The sequence below is a fragment of the Pituophis catenifer genome, unplaced genomic scaffold (genome assembly GCF_029215685.1).
Source record: "Pituophis catenifer annectens isolate HBS135680 unplaced genomic scaffold, rPitCat1.0.hap2 SCAF_2, whole genome shotgun sequence".
Classification (NCBI taxonomy): domain Eukaryota; kingdom Metazoa; phylum Chordata; class Lepidosauria; order Squamata; family Colubridae; genus Pituophis; species Pituophis catenifer.
The window spans coordinates 296501560-296527004 of NW_027256882.1; the positions used below are offsets into that span (position 1 = coordinate 296501560).

The following is a 25445-nucleotide window of genomic DNA, read 5'->3' on the forward strand; positions in this document are numbered from 1 at the left end:
GACAACCCCCTTGGCTGACTGGGTCTCTCCCTTTCGCCTTCTCAGCTCCACCTGCAAGAATCAGATCTGACAAGATGCTGCAGGTGGGATTAGGAGGGGAAAACGCCCCAGAGAGGGCCCATCCCCCCTTCCCACGGTCAGTTGCAGAAATGCCCAGGCCAAAAAGGACCCGATTGGCTGGGCTGAGGCTCGGAGGGTCCTCCTCCCTCTTTTGAGAGCTGGGCATCTGCTCTCCTCCCTCCCTCCCTCCCTCCCACAGCTTGGAGCATCCGTCTGCTGGCAGCCTCCAGGTGCCGCTTCTTTCCCAAACAGGATGGCTGGCAGAGCTGATGAGCCTGTCGTGCAAAATATGGGAAGGTCCTGCTGCCCAACCCCCCCCCCCCGCCCCCAATACCTAGAGGCCAGGCCCTTCCAAAGGCAGGAGCCCTGGACACAGCAGCCTCCGGGGAGGATAAGCAGAGGCAGTCTGACTCAGGCTGCTTCTCCCTCTGGGCGGCTCTCTTGGCAGCCATATGGAAACCGTCTCCCACTCCTCCTTCTGGCAGGCTGTCTTCAGCTGCCTCTCCTCCACTCCTGCCCCAGAGTCCCGGGGGGGGGGGGGGGGGCTCCCAACTGAAGAGGGCAGCCCCCTGATTTCCAAAGGCAGCCTGGGGGTCCACCTGGCTGCATGGGGTTTAGAACCAGTTCCCTCCCCTCCCCCCACAAACACTCATCTTAACAGAATAGCAGAGCCGGAAGGGACCTTGGAGGTCCTCTAGTCCAACCCCCTGCTCAAGCAGGAGACCTTGTACCATTTCAGACAAATGGCTGTCCAGTCTCTTCTTAAAAACCTCCGGTGATGGAGCACGCATGGAGGCAGGGCGTTTCTTGGGAACCTGGCACCAGCTGTCCAGGACAAGCAAGCTGGGCAGGGACACTGGCTAAAGTGTGTGTGTGTGAGAGAGAGAGAGAGAGAGAGAGAGAGAGAGGCCACCGCAATCTGTGCTGCTCCATGAGTTAAGTGGGTGCCAAAAGGGATCCACCTGCTGAGTGGGGACAAGGGCTGCTTTTCTCTGCCCCATAGCCACCAGTTCTCCTGGCCTGAGGGGCTGGTTCTGGGGGGAAAGACGGGGAGCCCCAGCTGAAGGCCCAGTCATCCAGGAAGGGGGCCGGGTGGGCTCTTCCCCTGTCCAGGACAGGACACTCCACTCCCAAGGCAAGTGGGAGAAAGCCATTTCACAGGAGAGGGGAGGGGGAAATCACCCCCACCCCAGGCCCCCTTGGGTCAACCAGGACACCTGCAGCCCCACCCTGCCTCCTCAGGAGCCCGAGCGGGGGGGGGGGGGGGGAGGTGCTTTTCAAGGAGCCACAATGAGGGCTTAGAGCACAGCCGGCTGGGGTGGGGGGCCGCGCGGTCCCCCCATCTCCTTGGAGCCAGTCCTACTTAGCCAGGCGGAGAGACCCCCGCCCCATTGTAAGGGCTTCCAAGGCAGGAGCCTGGTTGGCGCTGCTTGCCCCCCTTAAGACCCAGTGGGCGAGCCTTGGGGGGGGGGGGCGGGCGGGGACCCCGGAGGCCGGCTGGGAGCCTGACCCGGCCTGCCCAACGCCCCGCGACGGAGGAGCGGCGCTCCGGGGTGGCCCTGCCGGGGGTGGCAGCCGCCGCTTCGGGTGCGGCGGCTGAGCGAGCGCGGGGCGGGGCTTCTTGGCGGGCGCTTCCCGGGGCTGCGGCGTTGGGAAAAGCCGGCGGGCGGGCGAGGGGCGGCTCCTCCTCCTCCTCCGCCTCCGCCTCGTGCCAGCCTCGCGCTCCGGGCAGCGTCCAGCCAGCCACGCCTGCCCTCCCCCTGCGGCAGCGCCTGGATCCCGGGCAGCGCAGCTTCGGGGCCTTTCCTGGCGGCGGCGGCGGCGGCGGCATGGGCTGGAGGCGGGCAGCTCGCTAGGAGAGGAGCCGGCGCGGTCGGGGCGCCTCAGGTGAGCGTGCGGGGCTGGGCTGGGCTGGGCTGGGCTGCGGCCAGCGAGGGCCGGGCCGGGGGGGCAGGAGAAACGGGCCTCCCCCCTCTGCCCCCGCCTTCCCCGCAGAGGGGAGCCTTCCGCTGGACAGCTCCCTCCCCTCTCCCCGGCCGCTGCCTGGAAAGCCCCCGCCTGCGGGGAGAGTCCAACGGCCGCCCCAGAAATGATCAAGCCGAGCCCCCCCCCTCCCGCACGGGCCTCCTGGACGGCGGTGGCCCCTGGAAGCGTCGCGGGCGATCCGGGAGATTCTGCCCGGAGCGGGAAAGGCTGGCGCGTCGCTTCTCCAGGGCAGCTCCGCATCCCGCAAGCCCAGCAAGGCTCTCGATGGGGTGGGGTGGGGTGTTGTACCTGCGGGCGGGCGGAGCAGGCGACGCGGGGTCCAGCCGTGCGGGGCAAGAGAGGAAGGTGCGGGCTAAGGGCTGGAGGTGCCCCCTCCCCCCCGCCTGGATTCCTGAGGGGGAGCTGAGCAGACGGTGCAAATGGGGGGAGGGGGAGGGGGCGGCAGGGCCAATTCCAGACTCTCTTTCAAAGTGGCCGGGGCTGCGGGGGGTGGGGGAGGGGCGAGGCACAAGCCAAGATGGGGGGGGGGATGCAGCAGCCGCCTATTCGATGCAAAAACCCGGAGCAGGAGCTGTTGGTTCAAAGGCCCGGCCCATTCCGGGTTGTATCTACACAACTGGATGCCTCCAAAGCAGGGGAAGGAATTTTTTCTCCGCCGGGCACCACAAGAATTCCTTGGAAAATGGCGCACGGGCTCCCTGCCAGGGAAGAGCCCGCCCCCGACTGGCAAAAGGTGTTCTTAGGCCACCGAGGACTCACCTGCGCTGAGATTCATCCTCCGGGTGGGAAAGGCTGGGGCAGCCCCAGAGGAAGACCAGAGAAGCCCCTTGGGACATGTGCAAAGAAGCTTTGCCCCCCCTCCCCGGACTTGGGGGTGGGGGGGAAGGTTGACCATCCTGGTCACTAAAATGTGCCGTTTGCGTTCACCGCCCTCCCAAAGTGTTAGAAACCGTTGGTGGCCAGAGCCTTTTTCTTCAGATATCAGGTCCCCAAATGGAGGCAGTGGGGGGGGGCAGAGAGGGGAGGAATGGGCTCCAATGTTGTGAGTCACTGGGTCTGGGCCTCTGTTCCCAACACCTTCGGAAAAGGCTTTGTGGAGAACCGTTTGTGTGATAAGAACGCATCTGGCATCTTTGGGGAGGGGGAGGGTATCGTGGCAGACGAGGCATGCGACGGTTGGCATTCCTGTGATTTTACTGATTTATTTGCCAGGCCACTCTGGGCAGCTAAGATGGGCTAAAACCATCCAGGCGTTGCATGCAAACCAGCACCGAAAGACAATAACTCCCATCGCCTGGCCCCCCTCCCCATATGGGTGGCTCAGACAATGTGCTGGGGCGATGCCCGAGGGCAGCTTTGCTGAGCCAGGAGGCAAGTAGGGAAGCTGCCACACCCACCTAGGCCAGCTACATCTCTGCCCTTTGGCTGATCTCAGATACTTTGGCATCTCTTCTGCCCTCAGCTGGCGCTCAGAGGAACCAGAATCTCTCCGTCCGTGTAGGAGAATCGGGAGGGGGCACGGGAACATCTGCAGAGCCCTTTCGGTACTTTTTAAGGTTCCCCCTAACGTTGGTAGGCCAGTGCAACAATTTATTTGTTTGTTTTATTGAATTTTTTAGGCTGCCCATCAGCAATATGGCGACTCTGGGTGGCTTACAATATAATTAAAAGTTTAAAAAGGTAATGCAATCAATTAAAATTAGGAGAGCTAAATAGAAAACCTACAAACCAAGATGACGGGTGGCCTGGGGGTGGGGGTCTTCTCTACCGGATCGGCCACCCCCAACATAGTGGGTCCCTGAAGGCGCCCCAGACCAAACGGCAGAGCCAAGTTTTCGGACTCTTCCGGAAGGTCAGGAGGTCTGGGTCAGATCTCACCTCCAGCAGGAAAATATCTCCGAGGGTGGGGTGGGGCCCCCGGCAAGGAAGGCTCTTCTCCTGGACCCCGTTAGCCAAAATCCTTTAGCAGTTGGGATCTGCTCCACCCATTGGAACAAGTGGGGCAGGTCGGTCCCATTGGGGTAAGTCAGCTCCTCTGAAACCCTCGACCCACATTGTGAAGGGCTTTGAAAGTAAAGACAACCACACCTTGAATTGGAGCTGGAAGAAATCCCTTCTCTCCATTAAGATACACATAGTTCTATGACTCTCTCTCTCCCTTTCTCTCTCTTCTCTCCCTTCTCTCTCTCTCTCTCTCCTTCCATTTGTGGGCCACCTCCCCTCTCTTCGGAGCCCCCTCCTCTCCGCTTCCTCCACCACCCATCACCATCCAGGTGATCCAGGAGATCATAAGTGAGTGGAAAAGTATAACAGGCACACTTGCCTCTTTCGCTCCCCCTTTGAATGTGGGGCTAATGGGCTGTCTAATGGGGAGGAAGGAGGCGTGGCCACACCACTGCTGGGAGTTTGGGGCATGGATGTTGCTGCTGCTGTGGGCACCTGCTGGCTCAAGCCTTCTTGAGGGGATTTGCCTTGCCTGACCCCCTTTTTGCCCGTCGCTGCTTTTTGTGAATGGAGTGCAGGGCACCCCTACAACGCGATGCCCAACTGGCAGCCTTCCAGCACAGCTTTGGCTTAATCTGATCAGGAGGGTCGTCTCGCTGTTGTCGAAACAATACTACCAGGCAGATCTCTTGGGAGGCTGGCGTAGCAATGGCAACCCAGCACTCAAGCCCTCTTTTAACCAGAGATGCCAGGAGCAGCACCCGGTCTGGGCAGGCCTCACTCTAGACGGAGGGCCCAGCCCAGGGTGGGCAGGAAGAGGCGGGAGAAGAGGCTCCCTTGGCAGACTCAGAGCCTGGCAGCAGGATCAGCTCCAGAGACTTATTTCTGCCCTGTCACGTCTAGGGACCAGGATGGTCTCTAATGAAGGGAAATGTCTGCAGCTCAGGGGAGAAATGAGGGGTCCTTGGTGCTCTCTGGGCTTGGTGGTTTTCTTGCAGATGTTTCATCACCCAACTAGGGAACAGCATCATCACTGGTGATGCTGCCTAGTTTGGGTCATGAAACATCTGCAAGAAAACCATCCAGCTCAGATCATTAAGGACCCTACAGTCCTTCTCCTCGCAACTCCTTTCTGGCACTGATGAAATTACCTAGCTGGGTAATGAAACATCTGCAAAAAAAAACAACCAAGCTCAGAGAGCCCTAAGGGCCCCTCAAGAAGGTCTCTGGACTGAGCTTGGAGCTGGAGGGGCCTCTGAAGGAGGGGGGAGGATCTCTCTGCCTAGAGCACCTTCTGGAGGAAGAGCCGGTTCCTTGCAGGGGAGGCCGCACCTTCAGACAACACCTGCTGGAACTCGGGTCTTCCTGCTTCGTGCACCTTTCTGTCCCACCAAAAGACTCCCAGTTGTGGCTGTGGCTTCTGGGCAGTGGCATCTCCTCAGAGTCCCTCAAGCATCTGACTGAGGGAAGGGAGGCAGCCGGGGCTCTGCCCCCCCCCCCCGGTTAGGGCTCTGATTTCCAGAACGACAACATTGGGACTCATTAATTCAGCTTTTAGGGGATTGGTACTCAAAGGCAGGCCCGGGTGCCCATTTCACACTCTCCAGCTTCTACATCTTGGCATGTTTAGCATCCTGCATGACATCTGCAAGCCAGGTTTGATTCTTGTTCACCGAATGAGTCACCTGTAGTTGCTCCTCAGGGATTGCAGCCATCAAAGACAAACCCCACTGAACATCACAGCACCGGCTTTGGGCTCCACGCACATAACTGCTCTCTCAGCAGGTGGAGGGGAGGCCAACTCACTCCTTCCTCTGTGAGTCTGGTTCTCGTGGCAGCCCTGGCATCCAGTGGGTGCCCCAGACCAGGGCCCACGTGGCTTGCAATGAGAGATTTCTGGATTCTGAACCTTTCCAATGGGTTTAAAAAGGGAGAACTGCATTCATTTCATTTGAACCCCATTCTCAGTTGCCAGAATATTGTGCCATAAGAGACTGGCCCTTATGGGCAAAGAGAAGGGGCCCCTTGGCCGATGGCACAGCAGTGACACTGGGCAGGACAGCCTCCATGGCTCAGCTGGTGATTTTAAGTCCAGGAAGGTCCATTGTCAACCAGCAAGAGAAGGGATGTTTTAAGCAGATATAAATGTTTCATGGAGCTCACCTGCCAAATTGTAGAGGTGGGATTCTGGGTTTCCCTGGCAACCAAAGAGAGAGCCAATTGCACCCAAATGCCGTGCAGTTAGCAAAGCAGGAGGGGTGCAGAGAATGCCAAATGAGGGAGGGGTCTGAAGGAGCAGCTTGTGCAAGTTCTTGGTGTGACTGCAAATGAGCTGAGCCTCCCCAGATTAAATTGCTCATGGGATGGGCGGGGAAGCAGCATGGTGGGTGTGGGGGAATTGGGTAAAGGCCCGAGTGCAGGAAGAAAAAAGTTAGCATGGATTGGATCAAAAGTGTAGGGGTGAGATCAAACAGGATTGTGACCAGTGTGCACTCATCTGCAAAAGCAGGTGTGGTAAATGTTTGCCTAGTAAAAATACCAACAATTAACCATCAGAACGGCTTCCCTCCAGAGGTTGGGGGGGCTCCATCACCGGAGGTTTTCAAGAAGAGACTGGACAGCCACTTGTCTGGAATGGTAGAGGGTCTCCTGCTTGAGCAGGGGGTTGGACTGGAAGACCTCCAGGGTCCCTTCCAGCTCTGTGGTTCTGTTAGCTCCTCCTCACCGGGAGAAGAGAAAAATCAGAGAACCGGGATCAGCATCCAGACAGACTATCGTTGGCCTGCATCCTTCAGTTCTGCCCTGTCTGGAATTTGATCCTGGTCAGTTATTCCCATGAATCTTGAAAATGCCATGTTTTTATGACTTCGTTTTGGGCATCCTGGCTGCGGTCATGGGACTTGTAATCCAGAGATTAGAGAAAGCTGGAGAAAGCTGCCATAGGATAAATCCTTGACACTCTCTCCTGATTCACCACCATCTTCGGTTTAGGTGGGAAAAACCTCTGGACCTTAAATCTTCACATTCTTGTCAATGTCTTTCCATGGAGATTCTCACAGGACCGGCTGTTTCACACCCTTGAGTGCCGGGGGAGGGGGGGATATCTGGAGCAATTGGCACCATTGCAAAAGACATTTCAGGTTGATTGGGCGGGGGGGAGGGGGGAGGCACAGACTGAGTCTAACAAATTATATTAAAGTGCATAATCTTTTGTGAGCTGCTGCTGACATAAGCTTATGCTATTTAATACAATTTGCTCCTTGGAAAAGGTTTTCCAGATTAAAAGATTTTTGGTTACTATCAAACAGGTGTCAAATTCAAGGCCTACGGGCCAGATCCGGCTCCGTGGGGTGCTTAGATCTGGCGCTCGGGACCACCCTGGAAACAGCAAAGGACCGGCCCACAGTGCCTCTGCCAGCAAAAACAGAGGTCCGGAGAGCCACGTGTGACACACACATACCCCAAACTCCATTTTCGCTGGCAGAGGGCTAGCAAAACAAACTAAAAACAAAACAAAAGTAGAAATGTTTCCCCTTTTGCATTTGAGCATACAAGGAGAGACAGGAAAGGAGAAAGGGAAAGAGGAGAGGAGAGGAAAAAATAAAGAAGGGAAGATGGGAAGAGAGCAAGGAAGGCAAAATAAGGAAAGTGTCAGCTTCCATAAAGACTGGAAAAATAAACCTCAGCTGGGCTGACAGAAAGGGGAAGGAAGAAGAAAGGAGAATGAAGACAGAAGGAAGAAGGGAAGGAAGGAAGGAAAAAAGAAAAGGAAGGAAGGAAGGAAGGAAGGAAGGAAGGAAGGAAGGAAGGAAGGAAGGAAGGAAGGAGATTATTATAATGAGAGGGAGGGCGGTCTGAGGGATGTCCTGCCTTAGCACTTGGCCACCGCAGGTGCTCCTGACACAAGTGACATCAAGATGGCCATGCCCCCCCTGGCCACCCCCCCCAGGTTAAACACAACCCTGATGCAGCCCTCAATGAAATCAAGTTTGACACCCCTGCTATAGACTAACACCGCTCTTCTCCTAGATCTCCTACATATGTCCAATGTTGACGATTTTAAGTCTTGTGGACTTCAACTCCCAGAATTCCCCAGCCAGCCAGGGGTCTTAAAGTCACCATGGTTGGAGACCCCTATCCTAGAGTGTCTTCAGGTTGCTGACTCTCTGAGCAGCCCTATAAATTCCCTCATGACTCTCAAGACCGAAGCTGAGCGTATAAAATGAATGAATGTGACAGATGGCAGGAGGGAAACCATCTATTTGCTATCAGCTATGAAATACTGTGGGACATTGTCTTGGCTAAAGGCTCACTCATTGTGCTGAAGAATACACAAAGCAGGGATCCGGCCAATTTCTCCGTAAACTATGCAACTGGGTCACATTGATATGCTTTGGTTCGCATAAAATTGCCTCCACTTCTATTTTTGCCAACTAAGGCAACCTCAGACTACGGATGGGGAAGGAGATGATCTTGATTTTACACTTTCTAGTCACGGAAACCAAGTATGGTTTATTATTATTATTATTTTTGAACTCACCAATCTTCAGGGTAACATCAGAATACAGAATAATAGAGCTGGGAGGGACCTTGGAGGTCTTCTAGCCCAACCCTCTGCTCAAGCAGGAGACCCTATACAATTTCAGACAAATGGTTGTCCAGACTCTTCTTAAAAGCTTCCAATGATGGAGCACCCACAACTTCTGGTGGCAAGCTGTTCCACTGGTTAATTGTCTTCATTGTTAAGAAGCTTCTCCTTAATTCCAGGTTGCTTCTCTACTTGATGAGTTTCCATCCGTTGGTTCTTGTCCTGCCTTCTGGTGCTCTGGAGAATAGGTGGACCCCCTCTTCTCTGTAGAAGCCCCTCAAATACTGGAATGCTGCTATCAGGTCACCCCAGTCCTTCTTTTCATTAAACTAGACGTACCCAATTCCTGCAACCCTTCTTCATAGGTTTTAGTCTCCAGGGGCCCCTCATCATCTTGTTGCTCTTCTCTGCACTCTTTCCAAAGTCTCAACATCTTTTTCATAAAGTAGTGACCAAAACTGGAAAGCATATTCCAGATGTCATCTGGAGGGCCAAACCTGCTGAAACCAAATCTGATTATTTATTTATTTTTAGCTTTCTCCAGTTTTTCAGCATGAGACTTCAGCCAAATGCAATCCCTGCGGTTTGAATTATATGCATGCTTATTTCTTTCACCTTCTTTCTTGGTCTTCCCAGAATGTTCTCTGTTAGTGGAGTTTCTTGTTACAGAGCAGGGATTAATGGAAGGAAGAGGGAAGAGTTCAGTAGGATGATGGACTTTATTATGTTGGGCCATAATGGCAGCCTGATGACCGGATTCAGGAGATGAAGGATATCAAGAGCAGCTGCTCAGTAAAGATGCTGAAAAGAGAGACGGCATTAGATCTACCGAGGCTTCATCTCTTCCTCAACTGCAATATCTGCCTTCAATCCAAGTTCCTCACTCTCACTTCGGTTCCCTGAAATGATGGCATTTTTGAATGCCATCATTTGAGTGTTTCTTGATCTTCTCTTTTCTAGACGAAGCGTTATCCATTTCTTTCTCTCGCTGTCTTCATAAGATAGTATGAAGTTTCTACCAAGCCCCTTGATCATCCTTCATGCTCTTCTCTGAACCCACCTTCATTTCTCTGGATCCATCTCCAGCCACGGTGTCTAGTCTGACCAAAGCAGAAGAGAAAAGCACAGAGGCTTCCCGAGATTTAGAGGCTGTCCTTCCCATGGGGCAAACTGGGTTTGAGTCTGCCTTTTTTGCCATTCTTGGCAGTTGGCCTATATGAAGCTTATGTTGAGTTACAATTCCAAGTCACTTTTTCAAGGATTCCTCATCCTGGACCTCTGCACTTGACTTGTTCCTTTGCTGCTGTTCCATTTCATTCGCTTACTTTCAGCTCTTTTCTGTACCCCATCAAGATCTTCCTGAATTTTATTCCTGCCACCCAGTCTTCTGTCACTTGCATGCAGGGAACATCCCTTCCAAGTTGGGAAGAGTGGAAGACTTGGCTTGGTCCTCAGGCCAGCCTCTTGATAAGGTCTAGGTAGGACAACTCGCCCCAGCCAAGTCACCGCGAGGACAACTCATCACGCAGCAATTCAACAGGGAGCAGATAACTCCAAAAAAGGACAAGTGGATTGCAGTGGGCTTTGTCTTGCTTTAGGTTTGAACCTTCTCCAGGTAGATGTTCTTGACTCTGAGGTGAGCTGCAATTCACTTGTCCCTCTTTTGAGTCATCCCATGTCATAATGTCCTGCAACGAGTTGTCCTCGTAGCGATTGGCTTCAGGAAGTTGGCCAGGGCGAGTTCTCCCATTCTGCTTGACATGGCTCTCCAATTTAAGGATTAGCTATTAATAAGCACTCTTGAAGTTTGATTTTTAAAACCAGCTATGTATCTACTTAATGTCATACCATCCACCTACATTTAAGTGCTCTTAATTAGGAGCACTAATTATGAGGCAGGGTTTTTGGTTGGTTCAAAGTATTTGGATGGTGTTCCCTAGGACTCCAATTTACAGCGTTGTATTAAGGAATCTCCTAATTTAAAAAAATGAGATAAGGGCTATTTATTTAATTGATTGATTGATTGATTGATTGATTGATTGATTGATTGATTTAAAAGATCTGTCTGGCCATCCATCTTAAGTTATTCTGAGTCGCTCACAATAATGAAAAAAAACAATAAATAAAGCAGTAAAAACAGAGAAACAATAAAAGGTTGAGTGAATAAGACTTGTTCCTGACGAATCCATGCCAATTTTTAGTAATCACTCCATCATTTTAAAGGTACTTTGGAATAACCATTTCATGATCTGTTCATTAGACTTTAACTTCAGACTGACTGGTCTGCAGAGCCTCCTTTTGAAGATAAAGTGACAGTTGCTTTTTTTGAATCATCTGGCATTTCTCCGTTTGCCCAGGACTTCTCAAAGATAATAGGTAAAGGCTTGTCCAGGAGATCAGCTGGTTCCTTCAGCAGGCAGCGGTTCTTCTGGTTGTGAAGCTCTAAACTGAGTAAAAATAAAGAAATGTCCTTGACTGTGTTTCTGTCAAGCTTCAGTCCTGCACTTGGGCTTCCTCGCTGGGGAAGAGTGAGCCTTCTCCTGCCTCTTCTCATACTCTTGCCTTCCCTGAACAGCAGCAAAGATTTGGATGCAATTCTTTCCTCACTCAAACTTTCTGAGATCTTCTTAGCCTTCCTCTCGAACCTCCGTCACCCTGAACCAGGCCTGGCTCCTCTGCCCTCTTTCTCCCTCTGCAAGTGACCCTCTTTTTATTTCAAGGAGGTGAACATTTTTTGTTCGGAATTTTTATTAGGCCTTTTATATATCCACGTGTGCATCTTCCAAACAGCCTTCAGAAGTTGTGGGTGCTCCATCACTGGAGCTTTTCAAGAATAGACTGGACAGCCACCTGTCTGAAATAGCCTAGAGCAGGGGGTTAGACTAGAAGACCTCCAAGGTCCCTTCCAACTCCGGTCTTCTGAATTCTAATGTGTCCCCTTTTGATGGTTATTGTCTTGTAAACGGGATTTTTATCCTCCCAAGAAAAAAGCGAACGTGATTGAGGATGGCAAACGGTTGACTTGCTGGGGAGGAAGTGTCCGGTAAGGGGAAGACCAAGAGCTTCTCTGACCGTTCCTGCTGCTCCCCCTCCCCCTCCCCCAGCCTGCCTTTGCACTAAGGTGAGCTGGCCACTGCCTTGAATACGGGACCTTTGTCGTTCAATGGGAGGAGGAGGAGGAGGCGTCTGCTGGGGGGAGCAACTCCAAGGGAACCAAGAAGCCCAGGAGAGAAGATGGGGCCCTTGACTCCCCAGTTCTTGGAGTTGGGGGTGTGGGTGTGGGTGTAAATAAATAAGGCAACTCCAGGAAGTGGGGAGTGACCTTCCCCCAGGCCTCCTGAAGCAGCTTTTGCAAGGGGAGCCGTCCTGCCAGCTTCCTTCTCTTGGTCTCTGGGTCTCCTCTGCCAGCCAGAGCCCCCCCCAGGTGGAACGCCCCCAGACCACTGCAGTCCCTGGTCCTGCACAGCCCCCCCCAGCCCGTCTTTGGGTGTCCGCTGAAGTTCAGTGTCCAGCGGGGGGGAGGGGCTGCGGCAGGTGCCCCGCCTCCTCCCCGAAGGACCTGCCAGGCGTTGCTCTCCGGGAGCGAAGGCAGGCGGCTGCCCGGCAAGAGCTCCAAGGGAGCCGGCCGGGCGACGTCGTCCTAGCGGGCTCCTCTGCGGTGGGGCGCTGCGCTTGGAAGCCCGGCCGGCCGGGGAGTCAAGGGCGCTGACGGGCCGCGCTGGCTGTCTCGGCAGGTGAGGGGAGCCATGGGGGTGCTGATGTCCCGGCGGCAGACGGTGGAGCAGGTGCAGAAGGTCAGCCTGGCCGTCTCGGCCTTCAAGGACGGGCTCCGGGAACGGCCCGCCGCCAAGCGCCCGGCCGAGGGGGCCGCCAGCCGCCGCGGGACCCTGGAAGAGCACGCCGTGCAAGAGCTCCGCGACGAGGAGGAGGCGCCGGGGGGCAGCAGGACCCCGAGCGCCGCCTGGGCGAGGCTGCGGGACGGGCGCGGCGTGGAACCCGAAGACCTGGACCGGCCCGGCTGCTTCTCGCCCCCGGCCCTGGTCCGTCCCGTCCGGCCGCCGCGCGAAGAGGAGGAGCGGCTGGAGATCAGCCTGGAGCAGCGCGAGCAGGTGAGCTCCCCACCCGACCTTCCCGAGGGGGCGGCTGTACCTGAGACCGACCCAAGATCGGAGGAGCGGTAAAGTCAAGTGGGCGGGGCGTTCCTGCACCTGCTGGTCTCAGGACCCGCCCCCTCTTGTCCAGGTGTCCTTAGGAACCCCTTTCCCTCAAGGGAGGGGGGTGTCAGTCGGCAAAGAGAGGCCCCCAAGAGCCCCGGTTGGCCAGAGCCCACCTTCTCTCCTCTCTCTCTCTCTCTCAACCATCTTGCAAGTGGTGTAGGTAATGGCCTAGGGTCTCCTGCTTGAGCCCCAGGGGGTTGGTCTAGAAGACCTCCAAGGTCCCTTCTAAGCCTGTGACTCTGCTAACTGGGAAGTGTCCCAGTAACTGAACAGCCCTGGGAGTTCTCAGGGTCCTTGAGAGCCAGATCCTATGTGACCCACTTGAGACTGGATTTTCACACACACACACACAATTGGCTGCCATCCCTGTAAGGACCAGCATCGATTCCCATAGCTGGACTCTGCCGTGAGCTTGGCATGAATCTTCTTAACATTTTGGGCAGGGGGAGGACCTGGCCTTGCCAACCTTCTTCTCTCCAGACTGTGTAGCTACTCCAAGGGGGGAGGGGGCGATCTGCGCCAGCCTTCTCATTGTTTCCTTTGGGCCCCTTTTAGCCCCTTCCCCAGTTCTGTCATCTCTCCCTTAAGGCGCAGCTCCCAGAACCGAAGAGAGCTGAGCTGTGGCCTTGCCGCTAATTTGCATCTTTCTTTCTCTTTGCAAGGATTCCTTGCTTGGGGATTCCAAGCATGTATTCTCCCATTTTTGTACCCTGGTTGCCGTTTTCATCATTCTGTCCTTCATGACTTCAAAGTCACTTGCCAAACAGTCACGGCAGGCTCAAATCCCCGTAATGCATAAATTCAGAGATGCCGCCAGTCTGCATCCCTTATACGGGTAGAATTGAATGCAATGCAATAGATGTCATAAGTAATTTTTTTCAGTGCTATTGTATCTTTGAACTGTCACTAAATGAACTGTTGTAAGTCGAAGACGACCTTTATGTCTTTGCCCTGAACTGCATTTGCCTCAAAGCCCATTCCCCTCTTTTCACCTCCCTTTTGGATTTTACCAGCCTGCATTAAGATCTGCAGAAGCTGGGGAGGTAACAGCCGGATTTCTACCACATTCAACACCAGAAATTGCTCATCCCCTCCCCACCCCCCTCTTAGACCAAACTGTTGTGCCAGGCCAAGCGGTGTGTGAACGCTGAGTGTCGCAGTCCCCAAAGCAAACTTTCTCTCCTCGCCCGTATTTGAGGCCGGGGAGAAGAAGCGGCTTCTCCAGGAGCCTCATAGAAAATTCAGTCACGTCTGGAACAGGTGAAGCTCAGGAGGAGGCAAATAAACAGCCTCCCGAGGGAAAGATGTAAAACAAAGGTCGTTTGCCCCCCCGCCCTCCAAAGAATCAGCACTCCCCGATGACACAGTCCTGATACACTGCTTTCAGTGTTCATTGCCAAGCACATCTGGAAATGCCAAACTGGACAGGTCTGCCCTAAAGAGACCGAGTTCACAGCTGGGCAGCCTCTTTTATTTATTCCTTCCATTTCTGGAGCTGCCCAAATCAACCAAGTGATTCTGGGTGACTTAAAATTCTAAAACAATCAAAAATATTACAAGAGTAAAAACAAAAAAAAATTTTTTTTCTTCACTGTCACCATCAGAAGCTGAAGGGCTGTTGGGGGTGGGAAGAGGAATAGACGAAGATCTCTCCGGTTTATCTTGGAATGTCAACCTGCTTAAATTAGTCTTTCTGGACCAAACACAAAGCAAAGTGCGTTTTATTAAAAATAAGCAATTTCTCCCATTTTGGTGCAGTTCTCCACCCCAAAGCAGCTGGAGGAAAAGGCACTACTGGGTATTAGTTAACACAGGAGAGAACGGCCTTTGGGGGAGGGGGTTGCAAGGTAGGGGAATATTCTGAAAAGGCAAATGCGAAGGGCCTGTTTTGGGGTGATGATGCATGACGAGAGAGGGAATCACGTGTGGTTGGCAGAACAAATAGTGGAACCAACTGGAACTGCTTGGGAGAATCAGAACAACTTCCAACTGCTTCCTTCTCCCCAGGACAGACAGAGCTCACCCTCAGGCCCCAGTTGAGATCCTGGAGCTGCTGGTCCAGGAAAGCGGCTCCTCTCCAAGAAGAGCCTAGAAACCCCTCTGTTCGGTGCTAATCGTTAATCCCTGTCCTTTTTGGAGCAGATTTAGTGGCCCCTGGTTTGAGCAGTCATATTCTCCGGGCGCCCTCCACTTCCTGTCCGGGAAGGGATCCTGAGCCCTTCCTACAGTCCTGCTGCCCATCTGCCTGGGCGAGGTCTCCTCCCCTCCTCCTCATCCTCTTCATCCTTTGAACCTGCTCTGAAAAGGAAGAGTTTTGACGCTAGAAAGTGCAGAGAAGAGCAACCAAGATGATGAGGGGGCTGGAGGCTAAAACATACAAAGAACGGTTGCAGGAATTGGGTTTGTCTAGTTTAAAGAAAAGAAGGAACTAGGGGTGACATGATGGCAGTCTTCCAATCTCTCAGGGGCTGCCCCAAAGAAGAGGGGGTCAGCTTATTCTCCAAAGCCCCTGAAGGCAGGACAAGAAGCCATAGGGAGAGATTCAACCTGGAAATGAGGAGAAATTTCCTGACAGAACACTTAACCAGTGGAACGGTTTGTCTCTGGAAGTTGTGAATGCTCTAACACTGGAGGCTTTTAAGAAGAGATTGTCCAGAATTGTAGAGGGTCTCCTGCTTGAACAGGGGGTTGGACTAGAGGACCTCCAGGTTCCCTTCCAACTCCATTGCTCCTCTCCTTGCTCCTTCTTGGCGTTGGCTGATCCAAAGTCCAGAGGCTCGGCTGTGCCAGAAGCCCAAGAGGGGCTCTCCCACTGGCATTGGCTGGGGGCTCAGGACCAGAGGGCTCCTCTCGGATCTTTCCCAGCCCTCCCTCCCCCTGCAGGTGACCAACGATGAGATGTGTGAAGTATGTGAGGTGTGGACGGCCGACAGCCTCCTGCCCTGCCGGGTTTGCACCAAGGTCTACCACGACGGCTGCCTGCAGCGCATGGGCCTGCTCTCCCCGGCCGAGGCCTCCGAGGCCATCGAGGCAGCGCACTCGGCGGTCGGCTGGAGCTGCTACCACTGCGTAAGTCGTGGGGCTGGAAGGGGGCAGAGGGGCCCCAGTGGGCCTGGGCCAGGCTGCTCTCTCAGGGAATCATGGCTGGGCCAGGCCCCTTTGGGGGAGGGGTGCTTGGAAGGGCTTGGGGGATCCCGTAGGGCGGGGGTGGGGAATGGCGGGGAGGAGATGCAGGGGGCCAGGAATATAGGAAGAGGGGACAAGGGACATTTAGCTGGGGGAAGTTTGGCGGGGGGAATAGCTGATATAGGTACACAAGGTTTTTTGAAGCGAAGTTATTAAATGAGTTTTGCCCCATTTTACGGCCTGCCTTGTCACGGTTGTTAAGTAAATCACCGCAGTTGTTAAGTTAGCAACACGGTTGTTAAGTGAATCTGGCTTCCCCCCCCCATGGACTTTGCTTGTCAGAAGGTCGCAAAAGGGGATCACGTGATCCCAGGATGCCACAAGTGTCATAAATATGAACCCGAATTTGGATCACGTGACCCTGGGGAAGCTGCAATGGTCGTAAGTGTGAAAAACGGTCATAAGTCACTTTCTTCAGTGTCGTCATAACTTTGAACGGTCGCTAGATGTACTTTGTAAGTTGAGTGGTGGCTGCTCCATCACTGGAGGCTTTCATGAAGAGCCTGGAGAGCGTGGGATGGGATCTGGTCTTTATAACCAAGGGAAGAAGCAACCGAGGACTTAAACCCCAACCCTGACTGATCTTGCCTCCAGGAGTTGTGGAAGCTCCATCACTGGAGGCTTTTAAGGGCAGCCACCTGTCTGGGGCGGGGGAGGGTCTCCTGCTTGAGAACTGCCTGTGGGCTCCAAAGTCTGAGGCTGGGGGTCCAGCAGCGCCCCTCCCCTTTCTGACTTTGTGAGCTTGCTGGCTGGCTCAGGAATTCTGGGGGTTGAAGTCCGCAGGTGGTCAAGGGGCCATCTTTGCCGACCCCTGGTTTGGAGGAGGCCAGGGCAATTTCCAGAGAAAATGCGGGGGGAGGGGCATGGCTACAAAACAGCATGGGAAATGAGTGGGGCGAGGCAGGCTGTGGAGTGGGGGAGGCTGTTCTGTAACCCATCCAGAAGGTAAGCTGGTTTGCAAAACCGTCCAGGTGCCCAAGGCCCCTTGGCCACAAAGGGGGCTCAGCAGGCACCTGCCTTTCTCACCCACCGTGGGAAAAACAGTCCTAAACGGGACCGGCGGTGTTGTAACTCCGGCCATTCCCTTCTTCCGGACAGGATAACCTGAACTCGCTGCTCACTGAAGAGGAGATGGGCTCCCTCTCCGATGCCTTCCAGCAGAGCAACATCGCACCCGGTAAGGCTGCCCCCCCAACTCGTTTAGGGCAGAGGTGGAGCACCGGCAGGCAGAGGGGCATTGCAGCCCATTGGGGTCTCCTTCCCAGGGCGGAGACCCCTCCCCATCTGCTTCGAGAAGTGTTTGATTCTGGAGGATTGACCCCCAAACCCCGGTCTCAGCCAAGAGACAAAGGGGGACACATTGGGGGGAGGGGCTTCCTCTCTCGTGGGAGGGGAGGTCACTGGGGGAAGGGGGCTCCTGCAGGGGCTTTTTTGCCCTGGGGGAGGCCAGGCAGCAAAGTGCCCCCTCTAACTGTGACTTGGGGGGGGGGATCCACAGAGAGCAGCCTGAGCCTGGAGGACTTCTTGCGCTACAAGGGCCTCGGGGGGCAGCCCAGCAGCAAGGAAGAAAAGGAACGGCAGTCCCTGCAGTTTGGGGCCCTGGACCCCAGGCAGAAGGGCCACATCACCTGGACAGACTTCCTCTCCCATGAATCCCTGCTGCTGCTGCAGAGAACGCGCACGCAGGTGGGGGGGGTCTCTCCCAAAGGGGCTGCAGAGAAAGAAGGAACCCCCCCCCAATGTCAGAGCAGCTCAGCTTCCAGGCAGAGAGAAAGAGGCTTGTCCCAATCCTGGGGCTGAGCTGGGGGTGGGGGGAGGCCTTGTGAAGATGCACCCCCCCTCCAAAAGAAGCAGGGAGGGGGTCTGGCCCTCTTTCCCCACGCCCTCACCTAGAGAAGTCAGCAAGGCACCACCGTCCCTGCAAAAGCAAGAAGATTGGGGGGGGGTGTTTCCTGCACCCTCCATGCGACCTCCTGCTTGGCTTCCCTCCCCAGGAGGGGCTGCTGCACCTGCTGACGGGCAAGGAGAGGGAGCGGGCACGGGAAGCCTTCCTGGCCCTCAACCAGCAGGGGGATGGGCTCATCAGCCAGGACCAGAGCCGGCACTCCCAGCATGCTTGGTTCCGAAAACGGCATCCGGGGGCAGCCTCCTCCAGCGCCAGGTAAGACCTCGGCAGGTGAGGGGTGGGTTACCTGGGCCCCTGTGGCTGGCTGGTCGGCCATCGACAGGGGAAGGAAGCCTCACCTGTGGACAGTTTCGACAGCTGGTTTTCTCTCTCCTGGCAAGCTGCCCCACAGCTCTCACCGTACTCGATCCACTTGGCCAAACTTGGCAATTTTAAGACTTAGGGACTTCAACTCCCAGAATCCCTCACTTTTGGGAGTTGAAGTCCACAAGTATTAAAGTCGCCAAGGTTGGAGACCCCTCCCTTGACCCCTGAGGGCTGCCAGGGCTGGGAGGGCCATCAAAGCAGGGCAGGAGGCAGCTGGAGACACAGCTGGACCAAGCAATGCAGGGCCACCATAGGCCCAAACCATCGGGACATGTGGGTATCCTTGACTTAACAACTGGTCACTTAATGACCATTTGAAGTTACTATGGACTCCCCAAAGGTTCTTCAGACCCAGTTCTCAAGTTCTGACCGCTGCCCCTCCCCCCATCCCACAGTGGCATGACTGCATTGTGGTTGCTTGGCAACCAGTGCACTTCCAGCTGTTTGCAGCATCCCAGTCACATGACTGCGATCTAAAACGTTTTTGCCAAAAGCCAGCATTTATTCCGATTTCCATTAAAACAGCAATGGGTTCATTTAACGACTGCTGTGTTTGCTTAACAACCACCACAAAAAAAGGTCATAAAATGTAGTCGGTCACCTGATGACCTGCTTTACAACGGTCGTGATTTATGACCATAATTGCCACGGTCACTTTTGATGGCAGGTCGAGAACTAAGTGGATTCAAGGCAGAAGGGGGGCCTGGTTTCTTTGTGGGGGAGGTCACCCTGATCCATGTGGATGAAGCCTTCATATCCTCTCCCCCCCCCCCCGGCCCCAAACGCTGGGATGACTTTAGCCAATTGGCTGATCCGGTTGGCCTCTCTCCGGACTGGCCCCCCACCCCTAACCCTGGGCCTGGGTCTGTGTGTGGTTGTCTTTCAGCGCCAGCCAGGCGGAGCCTGTCTCTGAAGGCAGCAGCCAAAAGCAGGAGGACAAAAAGCTGCCCGGAGAAGAGCCAGGGGAACCAAGGTAGGCACTGAGACCCTCCCCAAAAGATGCCCCAGGGCTTCCAGTGAGGGGTCCGGGCAGGGCTGCGTGCCAGGGGGTCGTGGCCAAAGAACCTCTGGGTGTCCACACTCTCCCTGGACTGCAACATCTGGAGAAGAGCTTTCTCACGTCCCCTACGGTGAAAGCTTCCCCTGCGTTGTAAGCAAGCCCAGGTACCTTGTCAATTGGAATAATAAGCCAAAACGGATGGAGAATCTCTACCCGGAGAATCCAGAACAGCAACCCAGGCGTTGGTCTAGAGCCCCAGCCAGCCCCATTGGCCGAGTTGCCCCAAGGGAGGAAGGTAGAAATACGGTCTTCTTCTCAGTGGGTTACTTTGCCACCTGACTGTTCTCCTGGTACCACCTGGGGTGCTTTTAGCTCAAGTGCCAAGACGGTGCCCACTTGGGGAGCTCTTCCCCAAATCAAGAAATGCAGAATTTAAGCAGCCTTTTGTGTTAAGGATACTGGATAATGTTACAGGTGAGGATGGCTTTAGTGAGATATTTCTTCATCAGGCCAATGAAGTCAGATCTTTGCGGATATATGGATTTTAGCAATATTTCTGTCTTGCCCTAATCCTGAAGAACTCCCGGCAGTGAATCATAGAGCTTAGACCAGGGGTCCTTAAACTTTCAAGACTTGTGTAAAGTTTTGACCAGGGTCTCCAGACTCGGTTTAGGCCAGGGCTCTCCAAACCTGGCAAATTTAAGACTTGTGGACTTCAACTCCCAGAATTCCCCAGTGAGCAATGCTGGCTGAGGAATTCTGGGAGTTGAAGTCCACAAGTCTTGAAAGTTGCCAAGTTTGGAGAGCCCTGGTTTAGACTCGGTATGGAGGAAACCATGTAGGGAAATCAGGGAAGACCCAGTTACACACACAAACTCCAAATCAAGTTAACAATCTAGCTAACCGAGTTATTTCCGTTACCCTGGCTTAGCCATTCTGGCCCTGCATGAATAAGAGACAGAGTTCAGCAGAGGGTCGCAGCTCCTGACCGAGAAAGGAACACCTGAGAGATGGTCTGAGCAAGTGGTGGGTTGCTCCCGGTTCGCACCGATTCTATAGAACCGGTAGTAAAACCGTCGGGAGGCTCCACCCACTGACCCTTACGTCATGAAAATGCTTCTGCGCTTGCAGAAAGATAAGTAGAACCCACCCCTGGTCTGAGCCATCGCTGCTCTTCCTTTCATTCCTTCTTCCAATTTGTGGAACAAGGAGGGTGATTGAAAGACTGACAGTTGCTTTGCCCAGTCGGGTGAAAAGATGCCGTGGATGTAGCCAGCAAATTCAACATTTATTCTGCAGCCAAATCCACTTTTTCTCTAATGACTTCTGGTGGGCTGAAAAAGAGCCAGCCCTTACAAATGGGCTTCTAGAAGAGATTTTTTTTTGGGGGGGGGAACCTGGATTCCATTTATTGGGGGGGGTCTCATCAACTTATGAAGTGCTTTAGGTGGTGCTGTGGTTCTATATTGAATATTAGGTGGTTATCCTAGCACCCCGCCTTCCTGACAGTGAGAACAATAAACCAGCCGAATGGTTTGTCTCCAGGAGTTATGGCTGCTCCATCACTGGAGGCTTTCAAGAAGAGACTGGAGAGCCATTTCTGTGGAATGGTATAGCAGGGGGTTGGGCTAGAAGACCTCCAAGGTCCCTTCCAACTCTGTGATTCTGTTATGCTGAGCCAGGACAGGCTCGTCAGCCAGTCCAGAGGCCAGCATTTCACCAGCAGAATCCCCACAAACCTCCTACTTCTAGCCTCTCTTCCTGTGGCCGCTTCTACCTTTGGGGTCTGCTGGCGAGAGGATCGGGCGCTGGCAATCAGCTCAGCCTCGTTAGGAATTGAGATGAGGCACCGGCGTTGCCATGGGAACAGCTGGCAGCGGAGCACGCTGAGAATCTTCGGAGGCGTGGGAGGGACGGCACCTGGCTCAGCCGGGCAGCCGTGGTCAAGAAGGAGGCAGGCAGAGAAAGGGATTCCTGCTGGAGCTGCGAATCTGCGGTCAGGGAGGGACCCAGAGAAGGCTAGGCTGCCCCGCTGTCCAATTCCTTCTGCCACCACCACCCTGCCATTTGCACTGTGGGCACTTCCCTCCCTGCGTCTGGTGTCCAGCAAAAGTGCAGGATGCATCTTCCTTCGTCTTGGTGGTGATTAATCAATCGAAGTTGCATCGAAGTCTAGGACCGTGTTGGCGAGCCTGTGGTGGCACACAGAGCCATATTGGTGGGCACATGAGCCTTGTCCTAGCTCAGCTCCAGCACGCAGCACGCATGATTTTTGGGCCTTCTGGGCCCAACGGAAGTTGGCAAACGGGCTGTTTCCGGCCTCTGGAGGGCCTCTGGGGAGGTGGGGAAGGCTGTTTTTGCCCTCCCCAGGCTCCTAGAAAGCTTCTGGAGCCTGGGGAGGGCGAAAAAACGGACCTACCAGGCCCACAATGCCATCACATGCCAAAAGCAGGGGGAGCATGGGGGGTTGCGCACACATGCATGGGGGGGCAGGGGGCATAGAATTATGGGTGTGGGCACGCACGCGTGTGACCACCCCGCACTCTCCCAGTTTTTGGCACGCGATGGCAAAAAGGTTAGCCATCACTGGTCTAGGAGGAAGAGCATCTGGCTGGACCACAAACAGAGCTGCAAAAGATCCTTTGATCCTTTGATATAAAAATAAAAATAAATCCTGAAGAGGCTTTTTTGTTAAATGAAGGAGGGGTTTACTTGTTGAGTCTCCGTGTTTTACTGGATTAGAAAGGATTTCTGATCAACTGCTTTCTTCTATAGATAGTCCTCGACTTATAACAGTTCATTTAGTGACTGTTCGAAGTTACAACGGCACTGAAAAAATTATGGCACTGAATTATGACCTTTTTCACACTTAACAACCGTTGCAGTGACCTTCTGACAAGCAAAGTCAAGGGGGAAGCCAGATTCACTTAACAACCACGTTACCAACTTAACAATTGTAATGATTCATTTAACAACCGTGGCAAGAAAGGTTGTACTATGGGGCAAAATGTGCTTAACAACTGTCTTGCTTAGCAACAGAGCTTTTGGGCTCAATTGTGGTCATAAGTCGAGGATTTCCTGCAACGAAGGAGGTGGGAGGACACTCCTGTTCCCAACCATTTTTGCTTCACTTGACAATCTCTCCTGATAACAGGCATATCTCACCCCATATTTTTCTACCAGCACATACCTATTACCTGTTTAATTCATGTTTTATGCAAAGATACACAAATTCATTTTCTTGGTCTGCCTCCCCATCATTTGTGTAAAATTTGTGGTCGATCCCTCCACTTTCACTGTCTAACACAACTACGTTGTCCTTTGGTAAATGACCATCCAGCTACTTACTTACACCTCTTGGCCAGACACAGACCGGACAAAAACGATTTCTGTTCCCAGCCAGCAAAATGGCATCATCTGTGCACCACCACCAATGCGCCTCTGCTCCCTCACTCAGTGGCCCATTGGTAGTTTAAGCAATCAGGTGAACATCCCACACCTTTACCTACCCCAAGGAGACCCTCTCAAACTAGAGACACCTTGCAAACGGAGTTGGCCACATCTGCCAGCCATTTGTGGCAGCAGCCAAAAAGCTAATCCAATCCTTGGTTGCCTAAACAGAGGCATAGAATGAAACCCACCTGAAGGGTTAGTACCGCTTTATAAAGCCTTAACAAGGGCACACCTGGAATATACGGCCTCCAGTTTTGGTCACCACCTTACAAAAACAATGTTGAGAATTTGGAAGAGCAACTAGGATGATTAAAGGCTGGAGACTAAAATATACAAGGAGGGGTTGCAGGATTTGGGTTTAACTAGTCCAGGGAAAAGAAGGACCAGTGGGTGGCATGATAGCAGCATCCCAGTATCTGAGGGGCTGCCACAAAGAAGAGGGGGGGGCAACCTCTTCTCCAAACCAAGACGTTTCAGATGGAAACTAATCAAGGAGAGAAGCAACGTGGAGTTAAGGAGAAACTTCCTAACAGGGAGGACAACTAATCGGTGGAACCGAAGTTGCCTTCGGAAGTTGTGGGTGCTTTTAAAAAGAGACTGGGCAGCCACTTGTCTCAAATTGTAGAGAGTCTCCTTCTTAAGCAGGGATTTGGACTAGAAGACCTCCCAAATCCCTTCCAGCTCTCTTCTGATTGAGGGGCATGTCGTAGGCTGACGGAGCTCAGGGTGTTGATAGGAGGAGTCTGGTAGCACCATTTCCAACAAAAGAAAACATTTAAAAGGGTTTTTTTTTAATTAAAAAAAACCTACCTCTTAGGGAATGCTCCCGGGGGAGTGTGTGGTGTGTTATTTTCAGTGTTTTCTGGATGCACTATTTGTGAAATGCTTTTCTTAGAGGGAGAGAGGAGGGAGGGGAAGAGAGAGGGGGTGGCACCAGGCCAGTCGCAGCTCCGGCCCTGCATCCCTCGCCTCAAGCAATAGGGCATCACTCAGATTGGGCACTGCCCTCCCCCTGCTTGGCAGAGGGACTGGAGCCAGCCTCCATCTCACTTCTGGTTGTCCCAAAGCTGCTTTTCCAAAAGATCATTTGACTTTCTTGGGTTTTTTCTTTGAAAACATTTCATTTCTCATCCCAGAAACCTCTTCAGTTCTGACTGACTTTATTTCCCCACCAGTCAGTTAGAACTTGAGAAGCGAAATAAAACCCAAGAGAGTCCAGTTGTCTCTTGGAAAAGCACTTTTGGGACAACCTTGACCTGCAGGGTTGAGACTCTCCAGAGACGCTCACCCTGGTTATCTCCTGTTTTGCCCCCAGCAGGACTGTCACCTGGCCGGCCTTTTTGAGAGAAAGCACGGTCTACATCCTTGCTGCCCGGCCCAACAGTGCCGCCATCCATCTCAAGCCATCGATGTGAGGCCCTTTGGCGGAGCCAGGAGACGGCCAGACGGGCCTCCTTGGATGAGTCAAAGGAAGGAGCTTCTTGCCATCGTGACAAATATTGGACTGGCTGCCCCAAAGTGCCAGAGGCCCCCCAGGAGCTGCACCCCCTGCCAGGACAATCACAGGAGGGCTGATGGAAGCCCCTTTGCCCTCCGGGCTCCCTCTGGATATCCTCCTCAACCCCTTTTCATCAGTGACTTCAGCCTCCTCTCTGGGGAGCCAAAATGCCAGAGCTTCCAGGTTTCTTCCGTTTCCCCTTTGGTTTTGCAGTTTGTTCTGATCAGCTGGAGGGACTCTGAATCCGGATATTCCGACAGCATCCCGGCCTCTGGAAATGAAACTGGAGCATCGTTCAGCCCTTCCCCTCTTCACGGCAAGGCCAAGCCAAGTGTTTTCTGACTGGCCAAGATGGATGGAGCTCAGCAGCTCAGAGAGAGAGAGAGAGAGAGAGAGAGAGAGAGAGAGAGAGAGAGAGGGAAACCGAGGCCGGCATCACTGCAGACTCTGGTTTCTGGCTGGCCAAGGAAACCTGGCCACCGCATGCTGGATTGTTTTGGCACTCCAGTGCACCAAGCGCATTCACCCTGGAGCTTCTGGGGGGCTGACTGGGAACCAGCTTCACTCATTGCAGCCCCCTCCCTTCATTGTTCCTTTGCCATTCGGTCTTCCTACGGAAAGTGGGGCCGGAGCAGTTCCAGGTTTTGAGAGCTGTGTGCTGGCCCAATCTTGCTCCCAAAGAGAAACTGCCTTTGCCAACTTGGAGGATGCCAGGTCTACCCCGGCACAGTCTGCCAGGAGCACATTCAGTGGTTGCCTTCCCCCCTCTCTCCTTCCCTCACCAGCCCAGGAGGAGCTGATCCCACCCAGAGGAGCCGGGGTGTTTTCATGTCTCAGCAAGAACAGCTTTTCCTCCGAAGAGCCCCTGCCCTGGAGCTCAGCCCCAAACCTCCCGTCCTGCTGGCAGAGAAAATGTCTCCTGCCAGGGCAGCAGCGTTGCCAGCCAGTGAAGCCCCCCCCCTTGGCTTGTCTGCACCCGTGAATCAAAGGGCCCCCCAACATGATTTATCCCTGCGTTTCCTGCCCTTCCTCCAGCCTCTTGGGGGGTTTGAAGAGTTCTGGAAATCATTGACTGTATTTGGGGGAGGGGTGGGACTTAGAAGCCTTCACCATCTGCATGCAAATGGGGGGGCAGATTGGATTCCCAAGTTCCTCGGACCCCCCGAGCCAAGGGGCAGGGCAGGCCCTGTGGTCAGGTTCCCTCTGTATTGCTCCGTTTGAACATAGAACATAGAAGAACC

At 53.8% G+C, this 25445-nt stretch overlaps 1 protein-coding gene across 1 annotated transcript; it reads left to right on the forward strand.

The window, feature by feature from the left end:
- Nucleotides 1-1880: 1880 nt before the first annotated feature.
- PHF24 (PHD finger protein 24) lies at nt 1881-24234 on the forward strand. The gene is made up of 8 exons (XM_070936030.1): nt 1881-1947; nt 12313-12687; nt 15679-15864; nt 17080-17158; nt 17480-17667; nt 17976-18142; nt 19140-19226; nt 24022-24234. Exons 2-8 carry the CDS (start codon nt 12325-12327, stop codon nt 24119-24121), a joined length of 1170 nt encoding a protein of 389 aa, XP_070792131.1. The 5' UTR covers nt 1881-1947; nt 12313-12324; the 3' UTR covers nt 24122-24234.
- The last annotated feature ends 1211 nt before the right edge of the window (nt 24235-25445 follow it).